General features: G+C 46.5%; 1 protein-coding gene across 1 annotated transcript in view; it reads right to left on the bottom strand.

The window, feature by feature from the left end:
- The window catches only part of LOC119979616 (phospholysine phosphohistidine inorganic pyrophosphate phosphatase), a 164696-nt gene that overhangs the window by 59740 nt on the left and 86763 nt on the right, over window positions 1-18193 (bottom strand). Inside the window, exon 6 of the mRNA XM_038822104.1 lies at window positions 12413-12504. Coding sequence (XP_038678032.1) covers window positions 12413-12504 — 92 coding nt within the window. The remainder of the gene's footprint in view (window positions 1-12412; window positions 12505-18193) is intronic.

The raw sequence follows: 18193 nt of genomic DNA, 5'->3' as shown, positions 1-18193 counted from the left end.
CAGACGCAGAGTGATTGGTCTTGGCATTCCCGTGGTGGTCCCACTTGTGGGAGAAGCACCCAATTTACATAGATTTACATACAATTTACAGTGCAGAAGGAGGCCATTCAAAAAAGCTCTGATTATTTATTTTAATACCCATGCTCTGTTTCTATGTAACCAGAGAGAGACTGATCATTTAAGGGCTGGTACATAGATCATAGAATTTACAGTGCAGAAGGAGGCCATGCGGCCCATCGAGTCTGCACCGGCTCCTGGAAAGAGCACCCTACCCAAGGTCAACACCTCCACCCTATCCCCATAACCCAGTAACCCCACCCAACACGAAGGTCAATTTTGGACACTAAGGGCAATTTATCATGGCCAATCCACCTAACCTGCACATCTTTGGACTGTGGGAGGAAACCGGAGCACCCGGAGGAAACACCCGCACACACGGGGAGGATGTGCAGACTCCGCACAGACAGTGACCCAAGCTGGAATCGAACCTGGGACCCTGGAGCTGTGAAGCGATTGTGCTAACCACAATGCTACCGTGCTGCCCCTGCTGGCCTCTACTGGCATTTAAATTGAGAATAGCGGCCACTACCGGCTTTTAAATGCGAACGGAATGAGATTTCTGTCCAGAAGTGGCCGTAGTGAGCAGGTCTCATGCCCTGCAAGTACACCTGATGTCAAGTGCCCTGTGTGCCTTTGGTGCCAAAATCACAAACTTCATCCATTTTCTAGCTGCAAGTAAGGCAAGAGGACAGTGAAGATGGATCATTTTGTTACAAGCAAGGGACACGGTGGCACAGTGGGTAGCACTGCTGCCTCACAGCTCCAGGGACCCGGGTTCAATTCCGGCCTCAGGTGACAGTCTGTGTGAAGTTTGCACTTTCTCCCCGTGTCTGCGTGGGTTTCCTCCGGGTGCTCCGGTTTCCTCCAACAGTCCAAAGATGTGCCGGTTAGGTGGATGGCCCTTAGGTGTCCAAAAATGTTAGATGGGGTTACTGGGTTACGGGGATAGGGGGGAGTTGTGAGCTTAAGTAGGGTTCTCTTTCCGAGGGCTGGTGCAGACTTGATGAGCCGAATGGCCTCTTTCAGTACTGTAAATTCGATGATTTTAACAGGCTGAAGGGGCTGAACGCACAAGTTCCCATGTTCGGAAACAACTTTATTTATTAATTGGCCCAATTTTTGTATTCAGCAAGGTGAAAGTGGTTTTAAATGTGATGCCAATGGCTACGTCCGAACACAAACATTTATTCTGGGGCGACTCGTTGGCACAGTGGCACAGTGTTTAATTCCAGCCTTGGGTGACTGCCTATCAGGAGTTTGCACTTTCTCCCTGTGTCTGCGCAGGTTTCCTCCGGGTGCTCCGGTTTCCTCCCGCGGTACAAAGATGTGCAGGTTAGGTGAATTGGTCATGATAACATGTTCCCCCTGTTAAGTGGGGTTACGGGGATAAGGCGGTTGAATAGGCCTCGATAGGGTGCTTTCTCAGAGGGTCGGTGCAGACCCGATGGGCCGAATGGTCTCCTTCTGCACTCTAGAGATTCTAAGATTCGGCGACAAGTTAATTAATTAAGCCTCTGGGGTAACAATTTTGACGACTTCTAGCTCCCTCCAGCCATGCACCAATTTACTAATTTTGATTTATTAAATAATCCTGAAGTATTAAAATCAATCTTCAGAACGCTTGTTGACTGGCGTATGAAAGATGAAAGAACAGATTTTATCTGCAGGACATCAGAATTTTGTTACAAAAGGTGACAAAAAGCAACTATTTTCCAGCCTGCATTTCCCAACAAAACAGGCTGCATTACCCAAGAACGAGATAATTATTTTATAAATGAAGAGAAGACGTGACGCAAATTGCCACAGCAGTTCATGCACATCTGAAGTGACACAGGGACAACATGGGCGGGATTCTCCAATAATGGGGCTATGTCCCCAGGCCGGTGTGAAAACCGGCGCCAACCACTCCGGCGTCAACGGCCCCCGAAGGTGAGGAATTCTCCTTTCTAGGGGGCTAGGTTGACCCTCGAGTGGTTTCCACAGCTCCAGCTGGCGCCGAAGGGCCGGCGCGATTTCGCGCATGCGCAGAATGGCCGGCGTATTTCCGCGCATGCGTGGGGGTTCCCTTCTCCGCGCCGGCCCCCGGACAATATGCCAGAGCCCTACAGGGGCTTGGCACGGAGGAAAGAAGGCCTCCACAGAACCAGATGTCCCGCCGATCAGTAGGCCCCAATTGCAGGCCAGGCCACCGTGGAGAGCCCCCCCCTCCCCAGGGTCAGATCCCCCCCCTCCCAGGGCGGCCCCGCACACTTACCTGCCAGGTCCCGCCGTGTGTGAGGTGAGTAATTCATGCTGGCAGGACGAGACAATACTTGTCGGCCATTCGCCCATCAGGGCTCGGAGAATCGCCGGGGTGGGGGGGGGGGTTGGTGATGGGCGCTGTCAACGGCCCCCCACCGGCGTGGCAGGAATCCCGCCGGCGCCTGGGATACGGCACCGGAGAATAGGGAAGCCGGGGCAGGATTCGCGCCTCCCCCTCGGGATTCTCCAACCCGCCGCCGGGTCAGAGAGTCCCGGCCCATATTTTTGTAGCCTAACTCAAGACCTGCAATCTTTGCTGTGTAATAAAGTCCCAACGTTCGTGCCTTCCTGGTTTGTGTTTCCACCTACCCAAGACACTGCATCCATCACCTGAGCAATGTTCGATTATTCACTGTTTCTTCATGTTGACGCTTCCCCCATTTCTCTATCACAAACAGCAGTTTCCACCTCGACCAGAAGGGCTGCTGGTATGTCGGGGCTGGAGGATCTGCCTTTGGCCCTCTGACCCTTGGGAGTCTCCCTGTCCACCTTACTTAGATGGCAAACCCCACCCTGCCGTTAATTGGCATGGTCCTTTAAAAATGTGGGTCAGCATGTCAGATACACGGCGTACAGGGATGGGACCTTGAACTGAACGGCTGATTTCTTCACCGATGTATTGCTCAGATGCTCCCTCCATCTGTTGTGTATAGGTACTGCAACACAATATTGCCCAAACCAATGCTGCCCTCGCACAGCTGGAACCTATCTAATTGAGCGCTATTCAAAAGCACATTCCCCGTTTGCGATTTTGCCGTTTGTGAGAGTTCATTGGAACGTGAGCCTTGTGTAAGGTGGAATTTTGCCATACATTTGGTTTTTGCTACATTCTAGATGAATTTCTGATCATTTGAATAAAGTCAGTTGGATCTTTATGGATGTTGTTACGGCTGCCATGAAGACTTGATGAAACGATTTGATAGATACAGTTACACCTTTATTATCCGGTATTCGTGGGGAATGGGCGGTGCTGATCAAAAAGACCGGTTAATGGACAGTTCCACTTCCCAATAGAATACAGCGTAAAACTTATTGCATAAAGAAATATGCAAGTACTCAAGAAGTACAGAATAATATTAATTTTATTTGTAATTCTCAACAGTATATGAAAACATAAATTAAAGTATAAAGTAATATAGTAAACTGGTACGGTCTGGATAACTTTGTAATTGCTTCTGGCTGGTAAAGAATTAACAGAACATCAGAAATTTTGGTTAGTACAGTTAGTAGAGTGCCAGCTAGAGTTTACTGTGGGCGCGATTCAATGGCCAGGCTGCGTCTGAAAAGCCGGGAGACCCTGTTCCCGGATCCAACGCTATCTCACGAGACGTTGAGAGGTAAATTCCGCCCATTGTGGGATTACTTTTTGGCAAACCTGCATATTAAAGCAAGACAGTTCATCTCAATCCAATATGCAGTTTCCTTAGGCTTTTGGATTCATCCCCTTCACCTCGGGCGATGGCCATGCAGCACTGGTCCCCAAGAACGAGGACCAGACGGAACGGCACTCATGGGGGGTCTTCCAGGGGATTCGAGCCCCCAGCTGCATGCCCTTTGGGAAGGGTGGTGTCTGGAGCTGCTAGTGCCATCTGAGCATCCCGGCAGTGCCACCTCTGTGCCAGTCTGGCACTGCCTAGGTGGTGCTGGCATGGGCATTGCCAGGGTGCCAGTGCCAAGCTGGCATTTTCTGTACACGTGCGATTGGGCCAGGGATCCTCCACTAGTGTGTTCAGACTGGGGGAGGGGGTCAGGGGTCGCTTTGGAGGCCTTGGAGATCGGGACGCCATTTTTCTCTCTGTGAGTGCCGGGAAACACGCGGTTAAAAGTGCTCACTATGGGACTTTGTTCCCAGTTGGTTGCATTGAGCCCTGTATATCTTTACCTATCTCACACCTAATAATTATTCTGTAGTTTTAGAAAATGCTTACATAGTCATTACCTATTCTGTTGCTGAATTAGCTATCCCTAATTTGTGTATTATTGCAAAATTACAGGACACTAAGATTATAGTGTGCTTAAAAATGTTTGAGAGAATAGAGGGGCAAAATTCAACCTGGTTGACTCAGTAAGTCAAAACGACAGGCGTAATACTAAAATCAAAGTAAGTGCCTCTGTGTAAACAAAGCATTTTGTGTTAACATTACACTCACCCCACCAGGTGTCTATTGGTAGATTTATTTTGTATGTATCGTTACGCAGTCTAATAAGAATAACTTCAGTGGTGGATTAACTGTTTGGCTATCAATTCACTGGAACTTTGTTCACTGGACCTTAATGTACCCAAACTGAAAGATACCATTTCATACAAGACATCACGGTAAGCTAAGAAGAATCTTTATTTTTTCATGAGATATGGTCATCACTGGCACAGACAGTATTCGTTGCCAACCCCTTCATTGCCTTTGAACTGAGTGGCTTGCTAGGCTATTTCAGATGGCAGTTAAGAGTCAATCACATTGCTGTGGATCTGGAGTCAATTGTAGGCCAGACAAGGTAAGGCTGGCAGATTTCCTTCCCTAAAGAACCAGATGGGCTTTTCAGATAATCAATAATAGTTTTGTGGTCACCATGACTGAGATTCGCTTTATAACTATTAATTTAATATAAATGTATTACCAAATTAAAATTCCACCAGCTGCCATGATGGGATTTGAACCCACGTCCCCTGGGCCTCTGGATTACTAGTCAAGTGACATTAGCGCTACACCACTGTCTTCCAGAGGGAAATAGGTGGTCAGTGAATGTGATTAATTAATAGAAAATGGGATCCACCATTAACACCCTGCAACTTCAAGAGCATAAAGTTCAATTTAATGCAAAACTACCCTATGTGAACAGCTCCTGTCCCCTAATGACACAATCTATAGTATATTACTGAGGTAAATGTATCAACAAGTACCTTGGTAAAGATCTTAGCCAAAACAACTTTAAATTCACAAAATTGGCGTCCCTGAGCCAAGACTTAGTGGGAAAGGGGAATTTAACTTAAACATGAACAATGTACAGTATTTAAATTTTAATTTAAAAATTATGACTGGGCAGTATTTTCTTAAAAGATAGATTTCAGAACATCTGACTGCAAACGTTTTTAAATATTGTATTAAATATTGTAGCTCAAACATCTGAACCAAAGTCATTAAAATAACAATAATAATCAAACATTAAAACCTCTCCTTTCTTTATTTATATACCCTCTTTTCCACATTTTTTCGACAAGGAAGACTCCAGGACATTCATAAATAGCTACAAACTTCTAAATAAACCTGGGTGTTTATATTAAACGTAGCCGTTATATATTTGGTTCAATGCTAGTTCCCATTTTCTCTTTTTCCTTAAACTGACCGTACAATGAACTAATTGCACTGGGTTATCTTTTGATCAAATCCAGCTCATTGCAGACTAAACATTTTATAGTGGGCATGCAAAGTTGACTTAATTCTACAAAGCAATATAAAGTGTGCATTTTTGTGTGTGAAAATCTTGGGGAAATGGAATGTCAAAGACCACAGTCATGCCTTGCGATACTCAGTGGTCACTCATCTCTCTCGCTCCTCGCTGACAGCACAAAGTTCATCAACACTGGAAGGTTTGATGTACGATCCTTGGAAAAATACATATGCTGCTCAATTTGTTTCCTCTGTCAGACATTAATCTAATATGCTGTATATTCAATCATCATATGCACTCTAGCTGAATGACAGCCAACTGATCTTTGTCTGTAGAGCTAATCTAACTGAAAAAATGGACTGACCTCGGGTCAAAAGAAGCATGAGGCAGACATGCTATGGAAAGTTTAAATTGTGTTAATTGTGCTAATTAAATCAGGGCCCCAAACACAGAAATATTCGATTGGCACATAATAGGTGACAAAAGCACATTTCTGTGCCCAGTCCTTTTTTTTTTATTTCCCTGTAGGATTTAATACTTATGATAAAGTATGCAATTATTCCATTCTTTGCTCAGAGATTTGAACTTGGTAGAATTTAAATACCGCACAGAATTAAAAGACAGACGAGGATTCAAATAATTTGTCGTGGATTGGCCCACTTCCAGACCTGAAGCAGCTGTCTAACAGTCAGGCATAGTTTGGGGGAAAATCAATATCTAATTGCACAAATGTCTATCATGTCACTTTACAGTGTTAGGATTACAGCCGTTTCAGGGCAGCGTCCCATACACAGAGTTGAGATTATCTCAATGATATATATACACATATATATTGTTATTTGTTGTGGCATCTGTATGAACTGTACCATATATTTAAGTGAGGCAGTGGCATCGTGGTATTGTTACTTGACTAGTAATCCAGGGACCCATGACACGATCAGTGACCTGGGTTCATATCCCACTACGGCGGGTAGTGGAATATAAATTCAATTATAAAAATCTGCAATTAAAAGTGCAATAGTGACCACGATACCAAAGATCCATCTGATTCACTGATATCCTTCCAGAGAAGGAAATCGTCCATTCTTTTTTTAAAATAAATTTAGAGTACCCAATTAAGGGGCAATTTAGTGTGGCCAATCCACCTACCCTGCACATCTTTTTGGGTTGTGGGGTAGAAACCAAGGCAGATAAGGGGAGAATGTGCAAACTCCACACAGATAGTGACCCAGGACCGGGATCGAACCCGGGTCCTCAGCGCCGTAGGCAGCGGTGCTAGCCACTGCGCCACCATGCCGCCCAGAGATTTAATTTTTGAAAGAATTTTGGGAAAAGAGAATTTGAGACCGAGAAAAAGCTAGTACAAGATGGACAGAGACAGGTGGGTTAGAGACTTTGGGAGAAGGACCAAGGTCTGCCACAATGTTATGGGATGGGTGCAGTTAGGAGTAGTATACTATGCTAATTATGAATTCACCGTGGTCATCAAACAAACAGAAGCTAACTTTGAACAAGCCAAGGAAGAAGATATCTGATATAGTCAGCTCAGTGGCAGAGTGGCAATGAGAAATCACCAACTATACCAGGAAATGAGACAAACTCTAATTATCAAAGAGAAATAGTCAATTCAAGCTCTTTCCCAGGACAGCATTGGTGATAATCTGCCCACCTGGCTCATGGAAACTGGATAGTCTGTCTGCCATCCCAAAGAGACTTGCAAGCCAACATCTTAGTAGGTAGGGAGCAATACCACCTGGAGAAGCAGCAGGTAGTTTACCAAGTGCTTTGTGCCAGCAGACTGCAATGTTCTGGCCTAGTTAAACTCCAGGAGTAGACCTTGGGAAAATGGACCATGTCCCCAGAGAGTAAATATACATTCGTAACAACAATTCTACATGCAGACTGAGTAGCTTGGTCCAGACTTACAGCTGAATCAAAAAAGGAAAAGCTGCAGTTAGAACAAATCAGGTGTCCCATTCTATTGGGCTGAAACCGTGGATGGTGTTTAATGGAGATGATGATGGGGGGAGGTGGGGGCCTCAGCCTCCAGCTAGTGAGCCAGCATGAGCCTCGTTGGGGGGGGGGGGGGGGGGGGGGGGGACTTTGTTGCCATTATGACACCCACCTGAGGTTCCGGACTGTTGCTGAATCTCAGGTTACAGGTGAGTGATGATAGGAGAGGTTTCCCAGGCAGTGTCTGTAATGGGTCCCAATATCAGGTCCTTTAATGAGGCACTGAATACCTTTGAATGAAGGATCTCCAATCGGAGCCTACTAGTAACCCCGCACAGTTTGCTCATCATGCTCCCACCTACCTGCCACTGGGTTAATATCAGTGGTGTAGGGATGTGAATTTAATATCCGCTTAAGGGCTTTCAAAGGCAATGGGGTGGGAAGGTCGTGCATGGGTCTTATCGCTCTTCTCGCCATTGGGGATCCCTGCCCACCTCACTCCTGCCTGTCTTAATTAAATGTCCCCACCCACCCTCCCCTTCATCAAACTCGCTGAGGTGGAAGGCATCAGATTCTACCGCGTGACTGAGAATCCCAATTTAGTTTCAACTTACTATGAGTTTTGTCTAGCGTCCACGGAGAATACATTTTTCTGCTTAAATCTCAGGTCGCCTTCATTGAATTCTATACATTTTAGTTGTCGAAACGCAAGTTTGAACCTAATTCAATGCTAACTGGTTTGGGCAAAAATCAGGATGATTTAATCATAGAAAAAACATCATAGATTTATCTATTATTCAGGAGTGTTCCAACATAGCAGATTTACAGTTCACAGCACCACCTAGAGGTGATCTAAAATCTTCCAACAATTGAAAAGTAAGACAGGAGCAGAACTGTAAAAACAGGAGTACTTCAGGTTAAGAGGCAAAACATGTGGTTCAGCAAATCGCAGTATCTGCAACATTGCCAGGTGTAGGAATGTAGAATATGCGCTCTGCTTTTCTCAGCCCGATTGATTAGACTCCGCCTTGTTTTATGTTTCTGTGTCCTTTTTCTTCGGCAGTCTCTCGCAATCGAGGGTGACTTGCTTCCACACCAAAAGGTGACTGAGGAGTCTGATGTTCAACCTAGTTTCTGTCACAGGTGGAGCAACCTGTGGGTGGCTGGAGGAGCGGGTGGGTAGGGTGGCCGGGTTGCCATGTGCCCCGTTCACTGTCAACGCTTGCACTCGCCAATGAAACTCGAGGTGTTCAACTCCTTGGATGCTTTTCCTCCACTTTGGGCAGTCTTGGGCTAGGGATTCCCAAGTGTCTGTGCAGATGTTGCACTTTTTCCAAGGAGGCTTTGGGGGGGGCACCCTTGAATCATTTCCTCTGCCCCCCTGGGGCTCGCTTGCCATGTCAAAGCATGGGCTTGTTTCAGGAGTCCCGTGTCAGGCATGTGGGCAATGTGGACTGCCCAGGAGAGCTGGTCGAACGTGGTCAATGCTTCGATGCTGACCTGAGCATGAACACTGACGTTGGTGCGCCTATCCTGCCAACAGGTGTGCAGGATTTTGCAAAGTCAAAATGGTCCACGTTGTCCAAGATCTTGTCGTGGACTCTGATAACTGGAGAACAGTGCTACATGGCGAGGGTCAGGTTGGTAGAGGACCTTTGTCGTATGGATGTTTAGTGTTTGACGCATTCTCTCATGTGCCTCGGTGAAGGTGTTGATGATGGCTTGGAGTTTGGCCCCCGAGTGTGCACAGACACAAGCTTCGTCTGCATACTATAGTTTAATGACAGAGGAGGTGGCGAACTTGGATCTGGCCTGCAGGTGGCAGAGGTTGAACAGGTTTCTACTGGTTCTGTAGTATAGCTCCTTATGGAGGCAGCGCTGGTGGTACTTTTCCAGCGTTTTGAGGTGCCTGCTGTACATAGTCCATGTCACTGAGCCATATGGGGGGGGGGGGGGGGGGGGAGATGTAGGTATTCCTACTGCTCTGTAGACCATGAGCTTGGGAGCTTGCTGAGGCTGAGTTGGAGCATCACAGCAAGGAAGATCGAGAAGAGCATCAGTGTGATAATACAGCCTTATTTGACCCTAGTTCACCAATGAATGGTCTCTGGTGGATTGTTGACCAGGATCACAGTTTGCATGTCATTGTGGAGCATGTACTTTAAGATGATTCTCACAAAATATTAGTAAAAACAAGAGCAGTTGCAAACGTTTCCCTAACTTGCTGGTTTCAGGAACTTCCCAGCCATTAAAGCTAACATCTTACAGCATTGCAATCTTGCACGAGGAAAGTGCTGAACCACGTTTATGCTGCAGGGCTTTTGAAAAGCAATTCCACTCCATAAAACCTGCCAGATTAACATTATTTCTCCTGTAGCCGTCCTGATTAACTTAAAACAGTCTGTTACCAGGTCAACTGCTGTATATTTTATTTACTGAAAAATAGGAACTTTCTGCATACTTAATTCAAAGTAGCTGAATTTGGATAATCTCTTTCTTTTAAGATACAAATTATTGAGCTATTGGGAGTCCTCGGCAAATAAAAATGAATGTAATTAATTAGGCAAAATCAAAGAGTAATTATTTGCTTATTAGTGCTTTCACTACCACTGATCAATTTCCACATTTTATTCTAGAGAATTAAAATCCAGGACTAGGTGTTAATCATAATCTTTCAAAAGATCATTAGCTGACAAATTATGCTGTATGTGCAAGTTTTGCCGTTTTGCTGGGGGCTAGCAGGGAGGTTCCCAGCTCTAGCTGCCGATACGGCCCTGAGCATTTCCAGGTCCGTGGCAGCACATACGCACGGCGGCGGCCTGCAGCGGCCGCGCCGTGCTCCATCGCGGATTCAGCCCGTGGACCCGGACCACCCCTTTGGCCGTTTGCGCACCCCGTACGCCCGCCCACGGTGCCCCAGCCCCGAATGAAGCCTCCCGCTCCCCGTGGATCGGCCCTCCCCCGACTGTGGCAGTGCCGGACTGAGTCTGCAGCTGCCACGCTAAGTCCGCAGCTGCCACGCGAAGTCCGCAGCTGCCACGCTAAGTCCGCAGCTGCCACGCTAAGTCCGCAGCTGCCACGCTAAGTCCGCAGCTGCCACGCTAAGTCCGCAGCTGCCACGCTAAGTCCGCAGCTGCCACGCTAAGTCCGCAGCTGCCACGCTAAGTCCGCAGCTGCCACGCTAAGTCCGCAGCTGCCACGCTAAGTTCACGATGGGTGAGACCATGTGAGTTCCACGTAGTCGGGAACTCGGGTGGATGGCGTCGGAGCATCGCAGGGCGGGCTTGAGGCCGTAGATACGTGGTGCAGCGTACTCTTAAGAGTAGGTCGCCTTTCAGGGGACAGAGCATCGCAAAAGCAGCTTGGTCCTGATTTTGGCAACATCGGGGATTCCCCGCTCCCTTGCCGAACGTGAATCCAGCCTCTTTGGCGAGCAACAATTCCCAATTGTAGTCAAAAGATGCTAAATATGTTGAAAGCTTGTTGAGCTGCAAAGAACTATCCACTGGAATATGCGATTGAGCTGACACTTTAGAAATAGACCAAAAGAAACATCATCCTGTGCCCACATTTATATTTAATGGTGCTCAATGCCTGCAGGGTGTCACTGGTGTTTAGCTAGCACACGTACAGGGCCTTTGGCACCTTTGTATAAGACATCATCAGATCCCCTCGGGACGGAGCACAAAAGGGAAATATCCAAGCAATTGGAAGGGGATTATAAGCTTGATCTCTATTCTCAGAGGATGAACCATAACAAAATAATCGACAAACTGGGGATACTACTATTTTGAATCAAACCATAAATATAATACAAGGGGATAAAAGCGTAAATTGGCAAAGCAAGTTCAAGACTAATGTTAGACAGTTCTTGCACAAGGAATAAACCATGATGGCCTCCTGGATAGTATCCTGGAAGGAAAATCTGAAACTTATTCAAAAGGCGGTTGCGTGAGGTGATGATCGTGGCGAGAGATAAATTGCAGGTTTTATCAGAGAATCAGGTAGTGTCAAATGGGCAGCACGGTGGCACAGTGGGTGAGCCCGGCTGTCTCATGGCACCGAGATCCCAGGTTCAATCCCGGCTCTGGGACACTGTTCGCATGGAGTTTGCACATTCTCCCTGTGGGTTTCGCCCCCACAGCCCAAGATGTGTACAGTAGGTGGACTGACCACGCTAAATTGCCCCTTAATTAGAAAAAATTAATTGGACACTCTCAGTTTCAAAAAAAGGTAGTGTCAAATGGACTGCCTTGCCTGTATGAACTTACCTTCGTGCCATTTGTAATGCAAATATGACTTGCTGAAGCTTTACAATAACTATTACTGCCACTAGAATAACCAACAACTGCAATAAAAGTGTTGCCATTCTTCTATCTCCCGTTGCATGTGACAGGTTGCGAGTACAAGAACAACCGCCAACCTTTAGAAAGCTAAGTGATGATCACATTGGAATAGGTACTAATTAAAGGTCATTTTGCCTTGTTTATTATTTTCTGTTCCCACATCTGTGATTATAACAGAGATTCTCCTTTAGGCTAAGCTGCTGCTGGGACTGTTGTAATGCTCCAGTTTGCTTGTCTACCATCCGTTACGTTTTCCACCCATTGGCGTGGTTGCAATGATTCTTGCCCGGCATTTAAATCCATTAAGGTGCAGTCAAGCTTATTAGCTCCTCCACAATGAAAGATTGATCTGAAAATGTACTAACCTGTACTTCCCCGTCCTTACTTGGACAGCCTTCATACCACACTGCTGGGCTCCACCTACATCATTCACAATATCATCCCCGATCATGATGACCTGTCAGAACAAGGAATGAAATATTTGATGTCAGATTAGATTATTTTGATGTGTTTGCATTTTTCAGAATACTTGATGTGAACTGTCACCAAGATGAATTCGCTGACATTGACCACTGTCATTGAACAATAAGATATCGTAATATACAGGACACAAGGAAATGGCAGGTTGTAAAAGGTGAGCAGTAAATGTACAACCATCAAATCAGCAAGATGTTATCTTAAGCTTTTCCGAAGTTAAATTACCCTTTTCGTACTTTGGCCTCAAGTCTGCACATGTAAAGCATTCGAGTCAAAAACATGACTTCCAAAAAGTAACATTATTTAAAAGTAAACCGGTGTGTATATTAAAATAAACCTTCGCTCACACCAGAAAGTTTAACAGAAAAGTTGAGAGGGGTTCAGGATTTCTATGAATCTTGGTCAGACTGGAGTTCAAGAACCACAAGGTGAGAAATCCAAACAATAAGATAGCCTACTGATGGGATCTCACATCTCCTGGCTCGAGAGTTTTCAGGTGCCAGATTGCAAGTTGACAAGGTTTAGAATTTCACCTTTGGTATTAATGTATATGAAGCCATTATCCATGAAGGTCATTTATTAAATTAATTAAGGGACATAAGCACTGCTGTAGTGTAGTGGACGTTGCATTCAGACGCATAACCTGCAGCTGATATTAAAATTCCCTGTTTTATCAGAAGGTTGGGGTTTATCTGCACTGGGGAACGTAATAAAGCACTTCTAGGGTATCTTGGAGGGACATGAGGCTATCAGCTCCACGTTTAGTATTTTTAGAAGTAAAACTTTGCAAATGGCACTGTCAGCTGACGCTGAAACTTGGAAACGTCAGATCCCAAGGTTTGGGCATTCTGATGTTCTTAGGAACTGACAGTGGTTTTGTTCCAATAGATTGAGTGTCATTTCATGAGTGAAGAACACTAATTTGAGATTTGTGAGAAAGGGACTACAGCGAAGAAAGAACAATCTCACCGTTAGACTGGGGGAAGGCCAATTACAACAGCTTTAGGCAGGATCTGGAGAATGTTGACTGGACGAGGCTGTTTGAGGGAAAATCAACATCCGGTATGTGGGAGGCTTTCAAATGTCAGTTGATTGGAATTCAGGACCGGCAGGTACCCGAGAGGACAAAAGATGAGGCCCTTGAAGAATATAAAGCAAGTAGGAAGGAACTTAAGGTAGGAGTTAGGAAGGCTAAGAGGGGTCATAAAATGTCATTGGCAAAGAGGATTAAGGAAAATCCTAAGGTGTTTTATACATATGTAAAAGTAAGAGGGTAGCCAGAGAAAGGATTCGTCCATTCATGGATATTGTTGGGAATCTACATATGGAACCAGAGGAAATGGGAGAGCTACTAAATGAATACTTTGCCGTCACCAAAGAGGAGGACTTGGTGGATGAGGAGTATAGGGTAGAGTGTATAGATATTCTGAGTCAAATTAATATTAATAAAGAGGTGGTGTTGGGCATCTTAAAAAGCTAAGTCCCCAGGGCCTGATGGGATCTACCCCGGAATACTGAGGGAGGCAAGAGAGGAAATTGACAGTAATCTTTGTATCCTCATTGGCTACAGATGAAGTTCCAGAGAACTGGAGAGTAGCCAAGAAGGGCAGAAGGGATAATCCAGGAAATAATAGGCTGGTAAGTTTTATATCAGTGGTTTGGAAATTTTGGAAAAGATTCATAGAGATAGGATTTACTCACATTTGGAAACAAATGGACTTATTATTGATGGTTTTGTGAAAGGGAGGACATGCCTCACTAATTTGATCGTGTTTTTCGAGGAAGTGACAAAGGTGACAGATGAGGAAAAAGGCAGTAGATGTTGTACACATGGATTTCAGTACCTTTGACAAGGACCCCATGGTAGAGTGGTACAAAAGGTGAAGTCACATGGGATCAGAGGAGAGCTGGCAGGTTGTATACAGAACTGGCTTGGGCACAGAAGACAGAGGGTAGCAGTAGAAGGGTGCTTTTTTGAGGCCTTTGTTGTTTGTGGTATAGAAATGATTTGGAAGAAAATGTAGCTGGTCTGATTAGTACGTTTACAGATGACACAAAAATTGGTGGAGTTGAGGATAGTGAGGAAGATTATCAGAGGATACAACAGGTTGGAGTCTTGGGCGGAGAAATGGCAGATGGAATTTAATCCGGACAAGTGTGAGGTAATTGCACTTTGGAAGGTCCAATGCAAGTAGGAATTACACAGTAAATGGTAGAACTCTTGAGAGTACTGACAGGCAGAGTGATCTAGGCATGCATGTCCACTGATCACTGAAAGTGGCAATACATTTGGATAACGTGGTCAAGAATTCATTGGTCAAGGCATTGAATATAAAAATTGGCAAGTCATGTTGCAGCTGTACAGGATCTTAGTTAGGCCTCATTTGGAATATTGTGTACAATTCTGGTCCCATACTACCAGAAGGATTGTAGGGGCTGGTTTAGCACAGTGGGTTAAACAGCTGGCTTGTAATACAGAACAATGCCAGCAGCGTGGATTCAAATACCGTACCGGCATCCCTGAACAGGCGCCGGAATGTGGGGACTAGGGGCTTTTCACAGTAACTTCATCGGTCTGTTCTCACCGGAACGATGGAGTTTGAGAGGCGGCCTAATGCAAGATTATGAGTGGCATGGATAGCGTGGATAGTTAGATGCTCTTTCCTAGGTAGCAGAGTCAAGTACTAGGGGGGACACAGGTGTGTGGGGAAAAGTTTAGAACAGATGTGCGAGGCAATTGTTTTTACAGAGGGTAGTAAATGTATGGATCGTGCTGCCTGGGGAGTTGGTGGGAGCAGGTACGATAGCGGCATTTAAGGGGGATCTAAACAAATATTTGAATAGGGTGGGAATGGAAGGTTACAGACTCTGCAAGTGCATATGGTTTTAGTTTGGGCAGGTACCATGGTCGGCGAAGGCCTGGAGGTCCAAAGGGCGTGTTCCTGTGCTGTATTGTTCTTTGTTATCAGTTCTGAATCAGAGAGGTTTGATTTCAATAGCCAAATTAAATAATAGGGGCGGGATTCTCCTTTCCGGGTTCTCTTCTCTGAGCCGGCCATGGCGGAGCCCGACAGGGCCGGCGCGGAAGGAAGGAGTGCCCCCACGGCACAGGCCTGCCCGCAGATCGGTGGGCCCCGATTGCGGGCCAGGCCACGGATCCCCCCCCGCGCCCTCCCGAGGACCACCCCCACCATGTGGGAACATGTCTAACTCACGGCAGCAGGACTGGCCAAAAACAGACGGCCGCTTGGCCCATCGGGTCCCGGAGGATTGCCAGTGGGGGTGTTATCAATGGCCCCCGACCGGCGTGGCGTGAGGCCCGTCCCCGCCCGAAACACAACAACGCCGGAGTATATGGCAGCCGGCATCAGGGCTGGATCCCCCCCCCCCCCCCCCCCCCCCCCCCCCCCCCCCCCCCGGGATTCTCCGAGCTCTGCCAAGTCCCGCCGGCATGGTTTGCATATGGTCCTACCCGGCGGGACCTCGGTGTTCTAGCTGCGGAGGCCGTCCTGGTAGGGGGATGGGGGGAGCCGCCTCCGGGGGAGGCCTCCACGGTGGCAACCGATCGGCGGGTGCGCTGATTCTGGGGGGGCCTATGTTCCTCCGTGCCGGGCCCCTATCGGGCTCCGCTATGTTGCGCGCGGGCCGGCGCAGAGATGGCTGTGGCACTCATGCGCGGGCCCGCGCTGGCCGTGGCAAGCCAGCTTTTGGCACTGGAGCAGTACACAGCACTCCGGCGCTGTTCTAACCCCCGAGGACGGGGAGAATGACTGGGCCTGGAGGCCTGTTGACGTCAGCGTCGCTAACGCCTGTTTTGACGCCTGTTTTGGAGAATCCCAGCCGGGGTTTCTGGGATCTTGTTATTAAATTGGAACAGCTTAAAGGGGGAAATGTTTAAGGATTATACATAGAGTACTATAGCTGTGTGGGGTATTTATGTTAGTAGTTGATAAAAATGCTAACTTGTGTGTTTATAAAAATGTTAACTAAATTCGTAGAATAAACTTTGTTTCTGATTAAAAGTGCTTAAGGACGGCGTTGAATAACACCTGAAAGGTAGGCCTTTGTGCTCCTCATAACCAAAATGAATAATCAGTTGTAGGTCAGGTGAACTCCATGATATACTTTGGAGTCCTGGCCCATATCTCAGAAAAGGCTGGAAGATTTCCTTCCCTAAAGGACATTAGTGAACCAGATGGGTTTTTACAACAGTCAGTTTTCCAGTCACCATCACTGGACTAGCTTTATATTCCAGATTTATTAATTGAATTTTAATTCCACCAACTGCTATGGTGGGATCAGAATCCACGTCCCCAGAGCATCGGCCCACGCCTCTGGATTACAAGTCCAGTGACATTGCCACTGCACCACCATCTTCCCCCTCCTGACAACAAATGGGTGAGGGTGGAGAAAGAAGTTTAGCTGATTTGAGAATACAGAAGAAATTCAAATCCCAAAGGTGCAGCTGATGTCCTCTAAGTTCCTTCTAAGTTATCTGAGAATCACTTTATCACACCAGTACATGCTAAACTCCGCAAAATCAGAGTGAATGCAGTACAACGGCCTGGCTGAATTATAAATATTGAAAATCTAAACTATCAAGCTCATTCTATGTTGTCTGACTAGCACACTCATTGCAAAACTACATAAAGAGACCAATAGGTATCTTTTACGTTGAAACAAACTTTAATTTAAACACAGAAATAATCACCTTAACATCAAGGAAATAGTGTCACAATTATCATTTGAACAGTTCTTAACCAAAAGGAAAAAACTTAAATGTATTATCTACCCCTGCCACTCATTCCAATTAAACAACCCAATACAGTTCAAAAGCCTTTCATAAATAAAGTTTACAAAATAGGTTAATTGCTTAGCTGTGTAGAGCGCTTTGGAGAGAGTTCCTTTCAAGAGCAGGTCCAATACACTTCTGCTTAACCGAGCAGCTTTGGCTAAACTGCTTTACAACTTAAAATCCTGGATGCGATCTAACAAAAAATTAGAGTCCGCTCTGGGTGCGAATACAGGGATCGTTCTCGGCACTGCAAGCAGTGGGAACGACCCCGCTATTTAACAGAGGTCTTGAGTTTGAGTCTCGGTGCGGAGCGCCCCACAAGGTCGCGCTTAAGAGTCAGCTCGTCCCCCCCCCCGATGCGACCCCCAGACCCCTCCCAACTCACTTATAAGGCATTTCTCAAGTCCACCTGCACCCCATCACATATGGGCAGGACACCCTCAGGGTCTGATTGCCAGTGCGGGCAAAATGCCACCATGGCACCTTGGCACTGTCAGTCTGCCAGTGCTAAGGTGCTCATGTGGCATCAGCAGTGCCAGGGTGCCATTCTGCCCAGGTACCAGCCAGATAGGGGCATCCGAGCACCTGGGAGACCGCCCCCAAGTGCTGATCTACCTGATCCCCGTTTGTGGGAACTAGTGCTAAATGACAACCGGCTGGGGTCTCCTCAGTGAGGCCGGTAGATATTGGAAGCTAGTTCGATCTGATGTTGACAGATTTAAGTGACTGAAAGTCTTGGTCTCGTCCATTGTGGCGGGATCCAGATCTCAACGTCTCGCAGGATTTCGCGAGGCGTAACGTCCGTCGGGAATCCCAGAAGAGGCCTTCCAAGAGATCTTCCGGCCGCGTCCCATTCCAATTCCGGTAAGACATG

Source organism: Scyliorhinus canicula, chromosome 16 (assembly GCF_902713615.1).
Source record: "Scyliorhinus canicula chromosome 16, sScyCan1.1, whole genome shotgun sequence".
In the NCBI taxonomy this organism is placed as follows: domain Eukaryota; kingdom Metazoa; phylum Chordata; class Chondrichthyes; order Carcharhiniformes; family Scyliorhinidae; genus Scyliorhinus; species Scyliorhinus canicula.
The sequence above is the reverse complement of the archived record's forward strand: the minus strand, read 5'-3'. Positions and strand labels throughout refer to the sequence as shown.